General features: G+C 43.1%; 1 protein-coding gene and 1 pseudogene across 2 annotated transcripts in view; one reads left to right on the top strand and one right to left on the bottom strand.

The window, feature by feature from the left end:
* Window positions 1-4,879, top strand: part of DBT (dihydrolipoamide branched chain transacylase E2) — a 41,943-nt gene extending 37,064 nt beyond the window's left edge. For both annotated transcript variants that reach the window (XM_015092139.3, XM_060412102.1), the window contains one exon: window positions 3,352-4,879. In XM_015092139.3, coding sequence (XP_014947625.3) covers window positions 3,352-3,519 — 168 coding nt within the window. In that variant the 3' untranslated portion in view covers window positions 3,520-4,879. The remainder of the gene's footprint in view (window positions 1-3,351) is intronic.
* A 10,535-nt stretch (window positions 4,880-15,414) lies between these two features.
* Window positions 15,415-16,875, bottom strand: LOC101120719 (AT-rich interactive domain-containing protein 3A-like; annotated as a pseudogene).
* Between the last annotated feature and the right edge of the window lie 244 nt (window positions 16,876-17,119).

The following is a 17,119-nucleotide window of genomic DNA, read 5'->3' as shown; positions in this document are numbered from 1 at the left end:
TTTATTACTTTCATGTCGGCATCCAAAACATTTGCAGAAACTTGCGCTCAGCCTTTGATTTGTTTTCTAGCAGGTGGCTGCTAAGTTGCTCCCTCTTCTAGCTCTGTTTTCCCCTCTGGCACACAGAGGAGATGGGGAGAAAAAAATAAGAACACATGCATGACACTGTTCCATCCAAATCAGGAGTTTCTCTAAGGGATAACTTCAGTCACTCATTCTCCCTCCAGCAAGAATTCAGCATTTGTTTCTCACTAATTTCTAACCTTTTTCAGTTTATAAACAAGCCATCATACCTATTTGACAAAGTTTTGTTTTCCTATCTCCTCCGAAAGTGATTTGTTTTCTTCTGAACTATACACATAGATATATTCTTGTGGTAAGCTATACATAACAAAGTTTACCATTTTAATCATTTTTAAGTATATGGTCGCAGCAGTAGTTACATTCACATTCACATAAGCTAAGTTTTATCATCCCAAGCTGAAATTCTGTATGCATATACTACATTTTGTTAATCTGTTCATCTCTGGTGAATATTTGGGCTGTTTCCATTTTTTCAGCAATTGTGAATAATGCAGCTATGAACATTGGTGTACAGTGATCTGTGTGAGATGTATTTTTTTCAGAATCATCTTACCCAAGGTTTTCTCAGGCTATGAAGTATATCTATCTCCTAGAGGATAAATCTTCATAGCGACTTAATAGAGCTGCTAATCTTTGTTGGGTAGGGACAAATAATATTTCATTTTTTTCTCCCTTTGTGTCATCTCTCCTTTGCTATTTTCTGTTTTCATTGTAAGTTTTAAACTGTCACTAAATAGTCTTAAAACATGAAACCCTCCACATTTCTCAGTTCCCAGTCCTTATCTTTCTTGACCTATTAGCTACACTTAAGTTGATCAATGCTACCTCCTTGGAAAACCTTTTTCATTGTGACATGAGGAAAACCTTGCCGGTCTGTTTTCTCCCTGTCTAGTGCCTGTTCTCTCGGAGTCTCCTTTTCCCATACCTCCTCATCTCCCAATTTCTAAACACTGGAGTACCCCTGGGCTCAGTTCCGGCCCTTTTCTTTGTCTGATCCAGTCTCAGTGGCTTTAAATACCATTTAGATGCTGATGGCTTCCAAGTTTAGGTCTCCAGACCAGATCTCCCCTTTGAATGCCAAACTCATCTTTCCTGCTTCGAAGTCTAGTAAAGCATCTCCAGTTTCCTGCTTCTTCCCTCACCACCCATCCTCACACATGCTCCTCCTGAAGTCGTCCCCTTTCAGTGGCTGGCCCTTGTGCTCAGAAACTTCCAAAGGCTTCTCGCCTCACTCCAAAGTGAAGGGAAAGTAGCTGCAGTGGCCTGCATGGCCCTAGGCTGGTGCCACTCCGTGTGAGGGGGACCCATGTCAGGCCGTGACTGTCATATCCAGGCTATGAAGAGATAATTACAGAAAGATGGTAGGCAAAGAATCTGCATGCAATGCAGGAGACCCAGGTTCAATTCCTGGGTCAGGAAAATGCCCTGGAGAAAGGAATGGCAACCCACTCCAGTGTTCCTGCCTGGAGAATCCCATGGACAGAGGAGCCTGGCAGGCTGCAGTCCATGGGGTGGCAAGAGTCAGGTATGACTTGGCGACTAAACCACCACTAATTACAGAAAGAGGGTAGGGCTTAGAAATTTTCATTGCCAGCTCTCCCCTTTCTTCCCGAATAAAACACAGTAAGAAGTTTATTAGCTTAGGTAGAAAAGGCAGAATGGTTATAAATTAATTGGATTCATTTTTAGTAAATTCAGATGATAGGCATGAATATATAAATGGACAGAATTTCTGCCCATGAGATTCTTATATATTTTTCTCAGGAATGTTAGAGTTACACTGACAAATCACAATGGAAAGATAGGCTTATTTTTGGAGAATTCTTCCAATGTGGGTCTTTCTTTTTTTGGCTGTGGTATGCAGCATATGAGATCTTAGTTCCCTGACCAGATCAAACCTGCACTCCCTGCATTGGAAGCTCAGAGTCTTAACCGCTGGACCACCAAGGAAGTCACCAGTGTGGGTCTTAAATACTCAGGTCCATCAAATGTGACAGAGGCATCTTTTTAGGTTTATTTCTATGGAGCATGCCAGTTTCAACAATAAGGTGTGGAGACTTACATTATCGAGAATAACAAGCTACTTACAAAAACAGATCACTTCTTTAATTGTGATTTGGGAATGGGTGAGATTTCAAGGGATTAATCATCACTACAGCCAAGAATAACTGACCAGGAAATAATGATCTCCAGTTTTTTCAGAAAGTTGTCTGCTCATTAGGTAATGTTAAAATGGGACAAAGATGGAAAGCTTTTAAACATTCCAGCTTTAATATTTAATTTTAAATATTCCGTGAGGTATGCAGCCATCACAGGAGTCTGTATTAGCTGGTAGATAGCCTAGCATTTAAAAAAAAATCACTGCCTTTCGACAGAGTGGTTTTATGTCTAATGAACCTATCAATAAAAAGTGGGTCTTGTATTTTGTATACCTTTATATTTAGTTTAGTAATTCATTTTAGTATATATATATTTCAAAATACTTACAATGAATTAGGGTTTTTTTTAATCTGTTTTTTAAAAAATCAAAGACAGACTGGGAACCATCACTCTTGTCGTTACAACATGCCCCACTTTCAGCCTGTTCCCTCTGTGACCTCACCTCCCTTCTCTCACCCAGCCCTTCCACTGCAGCTGCCTTGCTGATTCTGCTGGTCCTCCAGTGCTCCAGCCAAGCTTCCCTTCTGTCTTTCCAGGTGTCGAGATGGCTAGCTCCCCCCTGCCTACAGTGAGGACACCTTCCTAGTGAAGCTTTCCCTGCCTGCCTGTCAAAAAAAACAAACAAACCATGCACCTTCTCCCCTATTCCCACCTCCTGCCTACAATCTCTGTCTCTGTTCCAAAGTGCTTTACTTCTTTCCTTTGCACTTTTCGCTGTTTAACACTATATAATAAAATGTTCGCTCCAGGAGGGTGAGGATTGTTATTTGTTTTATTCATTGCTGTTCCCCCAGAGTCTAGAAAGTACCTGGTACATAGTAGGTACTCGGTAACTAGCTGTTAAATAATTGAGAAATCTGAAATGAAATTTACTGTACATGTAGAAATTATACGGGGGACAGGAAATACCTTGGAGAAACTGAAAGCTTGAAGCACACACTCACAAAGATGGGAAAGGTAGGAGTCAGCATTTTCAAAAGTTACTTGGGATGCCCACTTCTTCTCTGTTATAGGGAGGGAGATTTGCCTAATCTTTCAGCATTGCAATTGCTAGAGCTTACTTTGTGCAAGTGAAGGCTGACTCTTTGTTATTTTCCTTATTTATAGGCCCTTCCCCGATTTAACGAGAAAGGGGAAGTCTGTAAGGCCCAGATAATGAACGTGAGCTGGTCAGCTGATCACAGAATTATCGATGGTGCTACAGTGTCACGCTTCTCTAATTTGTGGAAATCCTACTTAGAAAACCCAGCTTTTATGGTACTAGATCTGAAATGAAGATTGGTCAGACATCCTTGAACTTTCTGAGCTTCCGAAGAACGCGTAGAGCCCAGCTGTGCAGCGCACGCTCCTCACTGCAGTTTGTATTGTAAATGACTTGTAACGTATGATTATGGTTCCGAGGCACAAAGGGGATCAACTATTCTGTTAGGCTTTTACTGAAAAGGAGCAATGGCATACTAGTTCTCCCAGGACTGTCACATTTTATAGGTCACAGTATGACTTCTTAATATGGTGCTGAGGCCTTTGTGTCCATGGATGGAAACTGGCAGGAACCACACAGTGAATATTACTGAGACAGCCATATACAGTATTTGCCCTGTTTTTTCTCTCTCTTTTTTAAAATTTTATTTTAAACTGACTCTTAATGAAACTAGAGAGTGTCATTATACTTGGGAAAGGAATTTATGTGCAAATATATTTTCTATTTCCCCACAATAAAGCAAATTATTTTATAAAGTAAGTGCAATTATATTTACCTTTTAAGATATCCAGGAGTCTGTTGTTCTGTAGCTATTATCATCTGTAAATGTCTTATTTGTATAAAGTAACGTCTTTTAAAAGTGAAAATTATAAGCTAATCTTAAAATGTCCAATTATAGTTTTGTAACCTATAAGGCCATTGAAAGTTTTTGTTTAAAGTGGATAAACTTTTAGAATTTTGGTAATGTTTTAGTGTTTTATTGGGAGAAATGTCACTCTTACAACCTTGCTTCAATGTGAGGAAGGTACTTGAAATGTACCAGTCACTGACATTGTCTTACATTCAGAAATCCATTGCCTTTTAATTTTATTTTTATACTTTCTTGGTCTTCAGCTAAAAAGGATAGACTAAGAAATTACAGTCTGTTCTGTTCTCCATATCCTGAGAAGGAATTTGAATCAGGGGAGAGAGAAGATTAATGGGTAATTATGGACATTAAAATGAAACAATAAATTTTGCACAGAAATAAAGGTACCCTCATGATCATTTTTTTAGAAGCCCACTTGACTCAGAGAGTCAGGTTGTTTCTGATATTGTCTAAGTGAATCCTGTTGTTCAAGTGAAGTTTTGTGACAGAAAAGTTGTTTTAATGTCTTTTTGATTTTTTTCAAAATGGAAATCATGTGTAAGTTAGAAAATGATGGATCTAATGAATGTTATTCTTTTTAAAATTCAGATAATATGAAGAGTTGCAAAGAAAATAAAATCATCCATAATCCTACTACTATTAACAGTTAGATCAAGGTATCTGTATACATAGCTGTTCTTTTTGTGAAAATGAGATTGTGCTGGATCTATTATTTTATAATTTGATTTTTAATTTAACATTATATTATCAGTCAATAAATGATTCCATATTATAATCCTTTTAAATGGCTGCATAGTATTCTATTATTTACATTTGCTATACATCTAAATGTTAGCTGTATACTAAGTGTGGTGCTAAGCAGTGGTTATACAATGCCTATCCTCATGGTTCTTGCCTTCACTGGGCTTACAGTCTAGGGGGGAGACAGATACTTAAAAATCATAAAAATCAGGATATAATTAACCTCTAAGGAAGAGAAAACAGAGTGCTGTGAGAGCATCTGGTAGAGGTTATTGATCTCATCTGGGAAACTCAGGAGGGGGTGTACCATAAGTTAACCAGTTTTGTATTGATGGCATTTACAGAACTAAGTGAAGAAAGGCATGATCAGTAAAAATTTCTTCTTCACTTAGGAAATGTGGAAACTAGGAGAACAGGAGTCTTGAAGTGAATATGTAACGCGTGCTCAGTCACTTCAGCGGTGTCCGACTCTTTGTGACCCATGGACTGTAGCCTGCCAGTCTCCTCAGTCCATGGGATTCTCTGGGCAAGAATGCTGGAGTGGGTAGCCATTCCCTTCTTGATGGGACCTTCTCAACCTAGAGATCAAACCTATGTCTCCTACACTGCAAGTGGATTCTTTACCACTGAGCCATCAGGGAAGCCTGAGTATGTAATATGTTCCCCTAACAGTCCAGCATCATTGGCTCAGAATAAATATTTGAGCTACCTATTGTATCATAAATCCCTGCCATTACCACCTTCTCTCTTGTCTCATCCTCTGAGAATTCGGTCAAGGATTGGCTTCCCATTGTGTGTGTGACCTTTAAGATAAGAGGATCCCCGGGAAGGGAGGAGGGGCCAGGGGCACAGTCCTAGCAGCAGTGCTGATCCACAGGGCCCCACCCATCATAGGGTGGGAGTTAGGTAGAACAGGGCCTTGACCGTTTTCCTAAAGGTTGAAATGTAAGGGGAGAATTCAGGAGATTCAAGTTCTTTACTAGCATGTTGGGTGGTTGGGAGCTACAAGATGTCCATGGGGGAGAAGCCAAAGTTATTGGCCCCAAATTATTGTTGGGAGTGCCCAACAAGAAAATCAAGGTTCCATTCATTATGTAGCGCGTTGCACTGATTCTGAAAAAGAAGCACAGTAAGGAAGGAAGTTTGCAGGACAGAAGCTCAAGTGGTATTAATTTTCATTTTAGAGATCAAAATGTACCAAATCCTGAAACATTCCAAGAAGTGGTTATGTAAGAAGAGGAGAGCCCAAAGGCCTTTTTCGGCATTTCTTGTGGCTTCCAGTCAAAGCGGGTCCCAAAGATCACTTGATGGGTTTCTTTGCTGATTTCTAAGTAGACTACAGTCTAAGAAATATGATGGCACCTCGCTTAGCGCTATCCTGCAGCACTAAACGTATAAAACCTTCCCTTGAAGTCTTCAGAATTCTTTAACATTCATCCTGTAATTGATTAACTACTTTGCACACATTGATTACTGAATATGTATTCAGTTCCAGGCCCTGGGATAGACATGGATAAAGATGGAGAAGATAGATGATGTTTCTCCCCTCACAGCGAGAGCTCTGGCTGGCGATTAATGTCCACCAGAAGCGGGTCTGTGCCAGTAACACGGAGAAGAGCAGTGTTTCCAGAGTTGAGTTGTATTTTTGGTCAGTTCTTAGTGGTGGTTCTGTTCCTTCCCTATAAACTTTTCTCACCAAGATTGGATCATTGTGTCTCCTTAACACAGTAGCCATGCCTCATCAGTTCTGCCTCACAAACCATACAACATAACTGTAAGGTAGTGACTCTATCCTTAGGCCACACAGGCCATTCATGCTCTTCAGAAAGTTATAGTTTGGGGGACTTCCCTGGTGGTCCAGTGGCTAAGACTCCAATCTCCCTGATGCAGGGGACAGGGTTCAATCCCTGGTCCGGGAACTAGAGCTCACAGGCCACAATGAATAATTTTCATTCCACAACTAAGGATCCTGTGTGCTGCCACTAAGACCCAGTGCAGCCAAATAAATACTTTTTTTTTTCAAAGGTTGCTTTTCATGAGGCAAGCAGCATAGGGGACAACTACATGACCCTAGACATTCATTTAGGAGCAGTATGTGAGTTGTACCATCTGAGCATTGTATTTTCAGAACACATAAAATAGCTTCTCATTAAAGTACCATTAGTGAGTCATCTAGCCTCTGTACTCACCTCATATTGATAGAGAGGGGAAAATTGAGTAAAATTCAAGACAATAATTATGATAGTGTCAGACATCATCAATGCTTTGTATATATTAATTAATTTCATCCCTCCAGCAATACTATGTGCATGCTAAGTCACTTCAGTCATGTCTGACTCTTTGTGACCCTACAGACCTTAGCCCCAGGCTTCTCTGTCCATAGGATTCTCCAGGAGAGAATACTGGAGTGTGTTGCCATGCCCTCCTCCAGGGGATCTTCCTGATCTAAGGATTAAACCCAAGTTTCCTGTGGCCCCTGCACTGCAGGCAGATTCTTTACCACTGAGCCACTAGGGAAGCATCAGGTAAGTACAATAATTTCCCCTGTTTGAAAGATGAGGAAACAGAGTTTTAGTACTTAGATGTGCGTGGATTAACATACTCTAAAAGTGTAACAAGCTAATGAGTATATGCCACTTCATGTTCCAAATGCCAGGACGGTCCATGCTTTTATGCTGTTTGAGCACTTGTAGGCTTCCCTGGTGGCTGAGAGAGTAAAGCGTCTGCCTGCAATGCGGGAGATCCCAGTTTGATCCCTGGGTCGGGAAGATCCCCTGGAGAAGGAAATGGCAACTGCCTCCAGTACTCTTGCCTGGAAAATCCCATGGACAGAGAAGCCTGTTGGGCTACAGTCCATGGGGTCGCAAAGAGTTGGACACAACTGAGCAACTTCACTTCACTGAGCAATTGGTATTATTGGGCTAAAAGGAAGAAAGTTTGTCTTAGGGGTCTTAGTAGTTTGAAATGCTGCCCAAAGGCCTTATGTGCTTCTGGTACTGAAAGGAAGGGGTTTGGGGCATTAGGAATTCTCTGTAGCAGTAGTTTATTAGAGGGGCCTGGCAGGGCTACAGCCCATGGGGTTGCAAAGAGCCGGATATGACTGAACAACTGAGCACACACACTTTGGCCTTTTATGGTCTTAAGCTCCCATCACAATGAATAAGTCCCGTTCCCTGAAAACAACATACAGTTTATTTTCCATGCCTTGGCTCAGCTTATTTCTCCACAAAAAGACAATCCAGAACAAAAGTGACTTCCTCTTTTAGACCTCCTTTGATTGTGCCTCCCTAGGTCTGAATCGAGATCTCTTTTCTTCTCTCTCTCCTCACAACTCCAGCAGGACTCATTCAGTGACATGGCTGGATGAGTTCGTCTGTCTTCACTGCTGAACTGTGAACCCTCTCAATGGCTCAGTATATGCTGGTTGACTTAAAAAGAAATCTGTGTCCTGGATGAGATTTTGTTTCTTTATGAAGTCCTAATGTAGCATAAAGATCACCAATGACCCAGAAAAGTATAATGTGAAGCAACCATGGCTACAAAGTGACTCTTGTATCTATGGAATGGCTCTGAATGTCTTGCTACAAGGAGAAGTATCTAGAGGAAAATGAATCTGTTCCAATCTTATAATTGGTACGGAGGCATTTGTTTAAAATGTTTGTGTTGTATGTTTATTTCATAGTTCATTGCAATTCCTCATTTAATCAGGAAGTTTAGTGATTTCAAGCTCATTTTAAATTTTATAAAACTCAGATCAGCATTTTGCTATTTAAAATGCCTTTTTACAAGTAATTCATGTATGCCACTATGAAGTGAAGTGAAAGTTGCTCAGTCATGTCCAACTCTTTGCAATCCTATGGACTATACAGTCCTTGGAATTCTCCAGGTTAGAATACTGGAGTGTGTAGCCTTTCCCTTCTCCAGGGGATCTTCCCAACCCAGGGAATTAACCCAGGTCTCCCACATTGGAGGCAGATTCTTTACCAGCTGAGCTACAAAAGGAAGCCTGTATGTCACTATACTATGTGATTAAATCAGTAAATCAGTAAGTCAATAAACTAGGCAGTTTCTCCTTTTTGACATAGTAAATGCATCTATAGTGTAGGTAATATTTTCCCATATAAATAATGTTGGGAAACTTGGCTGTGTTATTTCCTGCTTGACATTAGATAAATCATTGCTTTCACAAAGCAATGATTTATCTAATGTCAAGCAGGAAATAACACAGCCAAGTTTCCCAACATTATTTATATGGGAATTACTGATTTATGCCCTGCCACTTTCAGAAAAAAATTGAAGAAAATAACTGTGTCCATAGTCATAATCACCACATTTGAGAATACTATGATTGTCATTGTGGTATTGTCATTTATAGCTACCTTTATGAAACATTTTAAATTAAGCATCTTAATACATTATTTTATTTATTCCTAACAACAACCTTACATAATGTCATCCTTTCACTTTAATGATAAGGAAGCAAAGTCTCAGAAAGGATAACTTGCCCATGTCCCAATACTAAGTGGCGGAGAGGGGGAACACAAGCAAACCTGTCTTCAAAATCAACCTCTTTTTTTTTTTCCAGTTTTATTTTATGATTGGACTTACATACACCATGAAATGATTACCACAGTAAGTTTAGTGAGCATCCACCATTTCATAAAGCAAAGTCAGTCTCTTAAGTACTTCATCATACTTCTGCCCAACCCAGTATGATTAATGCTATGGAGTATACTCTCCCAGTTCCCTAAATTTGTATTTAAGCAAAGTCATTCCATTAAACTGGCTGTTTTCTGAGCTGCCCAGGACAAGGGAAAATGGAAGAAAATCTACGGGTCTCAATTATCCTAGAAAAAAAAAATATTTCCTGTAATTTTACTTTAACATTGATGGTATAGAGCAAATCTGACACCAGAATAGGTTTCTGTCTCCAGAGTGTATGTTAGTCACTCAGCCATGTTTCCTCTTCAGATAGAAAAAGGGGAGGGAGGAGACCCACGTAATGTTTCCTATGCACCAGGAGCCATGCTCAACTCTGTCTGTGTCTCAGTCTTCATAATAGCACTTCACAGAAAGTATATCAGAAGTTGGTTTGGCTGTACTTAAGAGGGACCCCAGAAATGATGGCTTAAGCAACAGGAAAATTATTCTCTCTCTCTAAGGCCCTTAGCTGGAATGGTGTCTCTTCACTATTAAGTCCTTACAGATGCAGACTTCTTCCAGTTTTCTGGCCTGCCATTCCTTTGTCATACTGGTCTTCAACTATCCAGAACAGTCCTCCGGCCATCACATCTACATTCCACACAGCAGGACGGAGGAAAAAGAGAAGTTATCTCTTAGGGAAGATTCCTAGAAACAGCTCTGGATACCACCCTTACATCCCACTGACTATCAACTTTAGTCATAGGGCCACACCTAGCTGCAAGGGAGGCTGGGAAATAAGTGGCTTTATGCTTAGCTAAGTACTATGTTACTACAGGTGAAGAAAATGGATATTAGGGGACAGTTGCCAGATTGTGTCATAGATATTTTCTTCATTTCAGGTTAGAGAAAACTACAAATCTTAAAGTGATGTCATATAGCCACTAAAGTGCAAGCTGGTGCTCAACCCAGGTAAGTCTGTTTGCTGCTGCTTTGTATTCTCTTAAACAGCACAAGTGCTCTGGCTTAGGTTAATCAACAACAGAGATTAACAGGTGGGTTGAAACATTATCAGATGAAATGCTCTTTCTCCTGACCTTTGCTCCACACTTAATTCCATTTTGATCAATCAGTGTCTTCCTTGTATCCAGAACTAGTTAACATTCCCTTGGCACACTGAAGTGAAGTTGTTGTCATGTCTGACTCTTTGCGACCCCATGGACTCTAGTCTACCAGGCTCCTTCATCCATGGGATTTTCCAGGCAACAGTACTGGAGTGGGTTGCCATTTCCTTCTCCAGGGGATCTTCCCAACCCAGGGATCGAACCCGGGTCTCCTGCATCACAGGCAGACGCTTTACCATCCTTTGGCACACTAGTTAAGATTAATTTCCAGTTCTTCGTGGTGAAATTATTGGAGACTCAGAACTCTCTAAATTTAAAAAAATTGTATTGTTGATGAATGTGGAAGTTCAGTGTTGAATGTCCATAGAACCATTTCCTTTTCCTTCTGGGCACACAGTTATATATTTACAGCTTAGCGTGCAGACAGATAGGGCCATGTGATTATTTCTAGCCATTAGAATATGGGTAGAGATGATGTAGACCATTTCCAGATGTGGCCCATTAAACCTCCCAAGAGCTCCTCCATACTCTCTTTCCTTCCTCTCTACAGCCCTGAAGCCTGCATGTTGGAAATGACAGACATACAAGGTGGGAAGCACCAATATTTCCAAATGACTAGGTGGAGCAAGGGCTTCCCTTGTAGCTCAGCTGGTAAAGAATCTGCCTGCAATGCAGGAGATCCCAGCTCAATTCCTGGGTCAGGAAGATCCCCTGGAGAAAGGATAGGCCACCCACTTAGTATTCTTGAGCTTCCCTGGTGGCTCAAGATGGTAAAATATCTGCCTGTAATGTAGGAGACCTGGGTTCGATCCTGGGGTTGGGAAGATCCCCTGGAGGAGGGCATGACAACCCACTTCAGGATTCTTGCCTGGAGAATCCCCATGGACAGAGGAGCCTGATAGCCTACAGTTCACAGGGTAACATGACTAAGCACAGAACAGGTGGAGAAACCCCCATCACCCCATATTCTGGCACTAATTGGTTTACATGTTCAGTTCAGTTGCTCAGTTGTGTCTGACTCTTTGTGACCCCATGGACTGCAGCACACCAGTTTTCCCTGTCCATCACCAATTCCCGGAGCTTGCTCAAACTCAAGTCCATTGGGCCCTTGATGCCATCCAACCATCTTGTCCTCTGTTGTCCCCTTTTTCTCCTGCCTTCAATCTTTGCCTGCCTCAGGGTCTTTTCAAATGAATCAGCTCTTCACGTCAGGTGGCCAAAGTATTGGAGCTTCAGCCCCAACATTAGTCCTTCCAATGAATATTCTAGACTGATTTCCTTTAGGATGGACTGGTTGAAAATAAACTCGTATTGTTTGAAGACCCTTATTTTGAGACTAATCTCAAAACAATAAGCTGTCCAGTGCAATACCCACCAGCCAAATATGACTATTTAAATTTAAGTTTTAATTATTATGGCTATTGTGCAATTGAGATGTAACTAGTATCGGACTTCATTTTGGGGGCTCCAAATTCACCGCAGATGGTGACTGCAGCCATGAAATTAAAAGATGCTTACTCCTTGGAAGAAAAGTTATGACCAACCTAGATAGCATATTCAAAAGCAGAGACATTACTTTGCCAATTAAGGTCCATCTAGTCAAGGCTATGGTTTTTCCAGTAGTCATGTATGGATGTGAGAGTTGGACTGTGAAGAAAGCTGAGTGGTGAAGAATTGATGCTTTTGAACTGTGGTGTTGGAGAAGACTCTTGAGAGTCCCTTGGACTGCAAGGAGATCCAACCAGTCCATTTTGAAGGAGATCAGCCCTGGGACTTCTTTGGAAGGAATGATGCTAAAGCTGAAGCTCCAGTACTTTGGCCACCTCATGTGAAGAGTTGACTCATTGGAAAAAACTTTGATGCTGGGAGGAATTGGGGGCAGGAGGAGAAGGGGATGACAGAGGATGAGATGGCTGGATGGCATCACGGACTCGATGGACGTGAGTCTGAATGAACTCTGGGAGTTGGTGATGGACAGGGAGGCCTGGCGTGCTGCGATTCATGGGGTCGCAAAGAGTCGGACATGACTGGGCTCTCCCCAGTGTCTACTGAACTGAACTGAACTGAGTATAACTGAGAAGCTGATTTTAATTTTATTTGACTTTTAATAAATTTAAAGAGCCACCTGTGGCTAGTGGCTACCATATTGGACATTGTAGGTACAGAATATGTCCATCATCACAGAGAATTCTGTTGGGTAGGGCTGCTCTAATTAATAACGCAAACTTATCGAGAAAACTTTATTTTAAAATAAACTCCCCTCCCAACCAAAACAAAAACAAACAGAAAACCTCTCTACCTCTTGAATAGCTAATTTTCCCTCTGTCTAAAAGAAGACTCAGGGAATTCCCTAGTGATCCCTATGGTTAGGGCTGTGACTCTTATTGCCAAGGGTCTGGGTTTAATCCCTGGTCGGGAAACTAAAATCCCAGAAAAAGTAGACTTGAAACACTTCTTTCTTGCATGGTTACCTCTACTTGCCATTGCAAGGACAAGCTTCCCGTCCTGCTCCTTCCTGCCTTTGCCTCACTTGAGTTCAATTAATTAGGATGAACCAGTGAACTTGAACTCCTTGCAGTCTGACTTTCTTCCCCACTACTTGCCTGTAATCATGGTGTGCTTGGCAAGAGGTCCAGCCACATCTCTCTCCCCAGTGTCTACTAAATAGTTCTCTCTGGATCCACCTTTCTCCTAAGCTCGTTTTCACTCTTTAGCAGCTCAAGGTCACCACACGTTTCAGCAACATCTCACCAGACAGACCAGGTCACCTCTGAACTATTTATGCCGAACCTGAGATCAGTCATGTTACCATTGTTGTCCCATCAAAATAACCACAGGCTTTTTCATGTGACAGAAGGCATTCCTATGTAGGCAAATATTGAAGGTAACATGAATCTTTGTGCTCAAGCTCAGAATTAAAGAAAAATAAATTCATTAGGAGGCAGTCCCAGTACTGAGCAGAAGGGCTCTAACCACGAGCTAATTTGTATTCAAGTCAGAGTCCTGTGAGAGAACTCTCTGACAGCTTGCTAAAACTGAGCAGCAGAAGAATTTGGAGACAGTCCAGAGGAGAGCCTCAGAAACAGCCAAAGCATGACAAGAATAATTGCAGTCCTATTAGAAAGAGGCCATCTATATCAGGCTTTTACTGAGTACCATGTGGAATGTTACAAGGCAAAGCATGGGGGACAGCTGCTGTGGATCCTAACAAGAGACAGCAGAAGAAATGAGAACAGGTGGGAGATCAAGAATTAAGTTTGAGTTAGGGGGAAAGTCAGGGCGGTTAAAGATAGGCTTCCCTTCATCTCAGCTGAGGAGGGGGCAATCTCCCCCAACAGGTAGCACAGGGCTCCTGCCTACCCACATTCCCGGGGAGCCATCTGACAGGGTTAAACTTGCAGTTAACTATGTAACTTGAAGTTGGCTGCAAGAAGCTTCTAAATATGTGGTGCCAAGTGAAAGTTGCTCAATCATGTACAACTCCTTCTGACCCCATTGGCTAGACAGTTGCTCCGTCATGTCCGACTCTGCGAATCCATACAGTCCATAGAATTCTCTAGGCTAGAATACTGGAGTGGGTAACCTTTCCCTTCTCCAGGGGATCCTCCCAACCCTGGGATCAAATTGTATTGCAGGCGGATTCTTTACCAGCTGAGCCACAAAGGAAGCCCAGAATATGTAGATAGTTCTAAAACCATGGTAAGAATGGAAAGTAAAAAACAAAAGTTATAAGCCAGCACAGAAGTGTAATTATCTGGAACAACCTAGCAATTTAATTTCCTTGAAAAATGCAGCCAGCGTTCAGACTGCAGTAACCAAGGCAGATTAACTAGGTTGATGGCAGGTGTAATTAAGTGATTGGAAACTGCAGGCATGAATATAAATCTAAACATGACTGACAATTTGAAACATAATAAATGTTCTAATATGACAGAGAGGAGTCCACAGGCTAAGCCAGCACACCAACAGCTCTGCAAACCAAGGGCCTCACAAATTGTACCAGAACCTGGCCTTAGTCCTATTTTGTTTCTGGCATAAGATGAGAAGGGCCTTGTTGGTTCAAGTGTTCCATGGACAGAGCAAGACAAACTGTCAGAGAGTTGGTGTAATGTTTTAAAACCACCACTGTCACTGACTGCACTTTCTCAAATAAGTTTGTGGATATTAAAAATATTGATATATAAATGCAATGGTTTCCAATTTCTTTTTTTTTAACTTGGTTTTTTTGCCTTTTTTTTTTCTTTTTCAAGTCCAGTTTCCCTGAATGAACACAAATATATAGATACATATATCCTTTTCCTAGGTTTGATTCCTCCCCCAAGAATAAAATGGAATATTTACAAAACAAAACCCTGAAAACCTCTTAAAAACCCTGTAGAGTTTGCATTTCACTATTTCTTTTAAAAAAACAACAACAAAGTTCTCAAAAGCAACAACAACAAAAAAATTCAACTGATCTTGGCTCAGGGGTTTCATTCAACACAAGGAGCTAGGTGTGGTGAGTGTGTGGCAAATGGACCAAAAAAAAAAAAAAAAGGCAAAGAAAAAAAACAGATAAAAATGAAAAAACACAGTGCAGGGATGTACGAGGTAAACAGGATTGACCTGTTGAAACCAGATACCAGTCCACGTGGGTCCACCAGGGCTGCAGGCCCTAGTAGACATTTGCCTCTCTCATTTCTAATTTCCTTTGATACTCTCACAATTCATCTCTGAATGTCCGAAATGTGAGTAATTCAAGTGTTCCTTGGTTTTCCCATTTTATTAAATTTTCTTTATGTATATGTATATGTATTTTTCTTTTCCTTTTGGTGTTAAGCTGTCGCTCCTCTGTGGATGCCTCCCCTCCCCACCCGTATCTTCCACCATCCCAGCCCCTGCTTGGCCCACCTGGACCCCCCTGCCCCATCTGGCAGGTTCCCAGGGTGGGGAGTATTTGAGGCAGATGTGGGGGATGCAGACATCCCTGCCGGCCCTGCCTGGCTGCCTGCACTGCTGCTGCTGCTGTTGGTCCCGCTGTTTCCTCCCCGGCTGCCACCGCCTCCACCTCTGCTGGAGCGGAGCATGGCGTGGAGGCCAGCGGCTGGGCGAACAGCACTCCTGTGTACATGATTCCGTTCATCTCTACTGACATGCCAATACTCTCGCTGCCGTTGGTGCTGGTCAGGTTCACAGCCGAGTCCTGGCGGCTCTCGGAGGCTTGGCTGTGGATCCGGATGCTCATGGGCAGCTGCGCCGTCAGGGCCAGGAAGTTCTGCTGAAGTGCCCGCTGCATCAGCCGCTGCTGCTCCTCTGCCAGCAGGGCCGTTTTCTTCTCGGGAGGCTCCCCATACTCCAGTTTCTCCCGGAGCCGCTCCAGGGCAGCTGCCTGTGCTGCTACGCCCGCTTGGGCTGCTGCTACCTGGGCCGCCACCGCTGGGTGACCAGGGAGACTGGAAGGCGGCCGGGGACTGTGATGGGGATGGCCGCATCCTACTCTTTCTTGACCTTGGGGGCTGGGGTGATGGAGCTGCTGTTGATGCTGGTGGCCAGGCCCAGGGAGGACACAGGCAGCTTGGGTGAGGACAGCATGCTGTGGGCCCCAGCCGGCGAGTAGGCAAAGAGGGAGCCCCCAAAGCTCTGGTTCCAGCCCTCCCTCCAATTGCTGTCGATGGCTGCCTGGAGCTTGTTGGGATTGCTGAGGCCACGCTTCTCACACTCCTGGGGGTACAGGTACTTCACATACTGGGTGCGCAGCGTGAAGGCAGCGCTGGTGATGGACATGGGCAGGTTCAGTCCCTTGGTGATCTCCCACCACGGCTTCTTGTTGATGACCTCCACCAGGCCTCCCTTCTCCGTCACTAGCACATACAACATGAACAGGTTGAGCACCTGCTTTCCACGATGGGGATGCGGTTCACAGGTGTCCCTCGCTTCTGCATGAAACTGAACAAGTCATCCAGGAACTCCTTCCCCTTGGAGTCTGCGTCCAGTTCATACAGCTGCTTGACCTGCTCCTCATACGTCCAGTCCCAGTGGGTCTGGTGGCTGCAGCTGAGGTGCAGGATGGGAAACCCCTCCGGGGACAACTGGGCCGGTCCCCAGGCACTCCTGGCCACCCAGTGCGGGGGTCCACTGTCACAGCAGAAGGCCTGGTGTGGCTGAGCCTTGCGGGGGAACAGGGCTGCGGTGCCCAGGCTGGCAACGCCCGGCGGCCCAAGCCCCTCCTCATCCTCATAGACCTCATCCTCCTTGTCCTCTTTGTCGAGGGGGGTGGGGTGGGTGGGGTGGCTCATTCACATGTGTACAGAAACCTACTGCCCCAGCCTCACCACACAGGGCCCACTCGGGGGGCACATACCCCACACCTGGCCTCTGGCCCGGGCCACGAGCTGTGCACTGCTGGCTCCTGACCACTGCTGGGTTTGTGCGTGCTTTCCAGTTTCAATAAAATGCTGTTATTTCCATAAGATGTTTCTTTTCAGTTTGTAATACTTTCTAAATACAACAAAAATTCTTACAGCTTCCATCTTTACAAGC

The sequence above is a fragment of the Ovis aries genome, chromosome 1 (assembly GCF_016772045.2).
Source record: "Ovis aries strain OAR_USU_Benz2616 breed Rambouillet chromosome 1, ARS-UI_Ramb_v3.0, whole genome shotgun sequence".
In the NCBI taxonomy this organism is placed as follows: Eukaryota; Metazoa; Chordata; class Mammalia; order Artiodactyla; family Bovidae; genus Ovis; species Ovis aries.
This window is presented reverse-complemented; position numbering and strand designations above follow the sequence as displayed.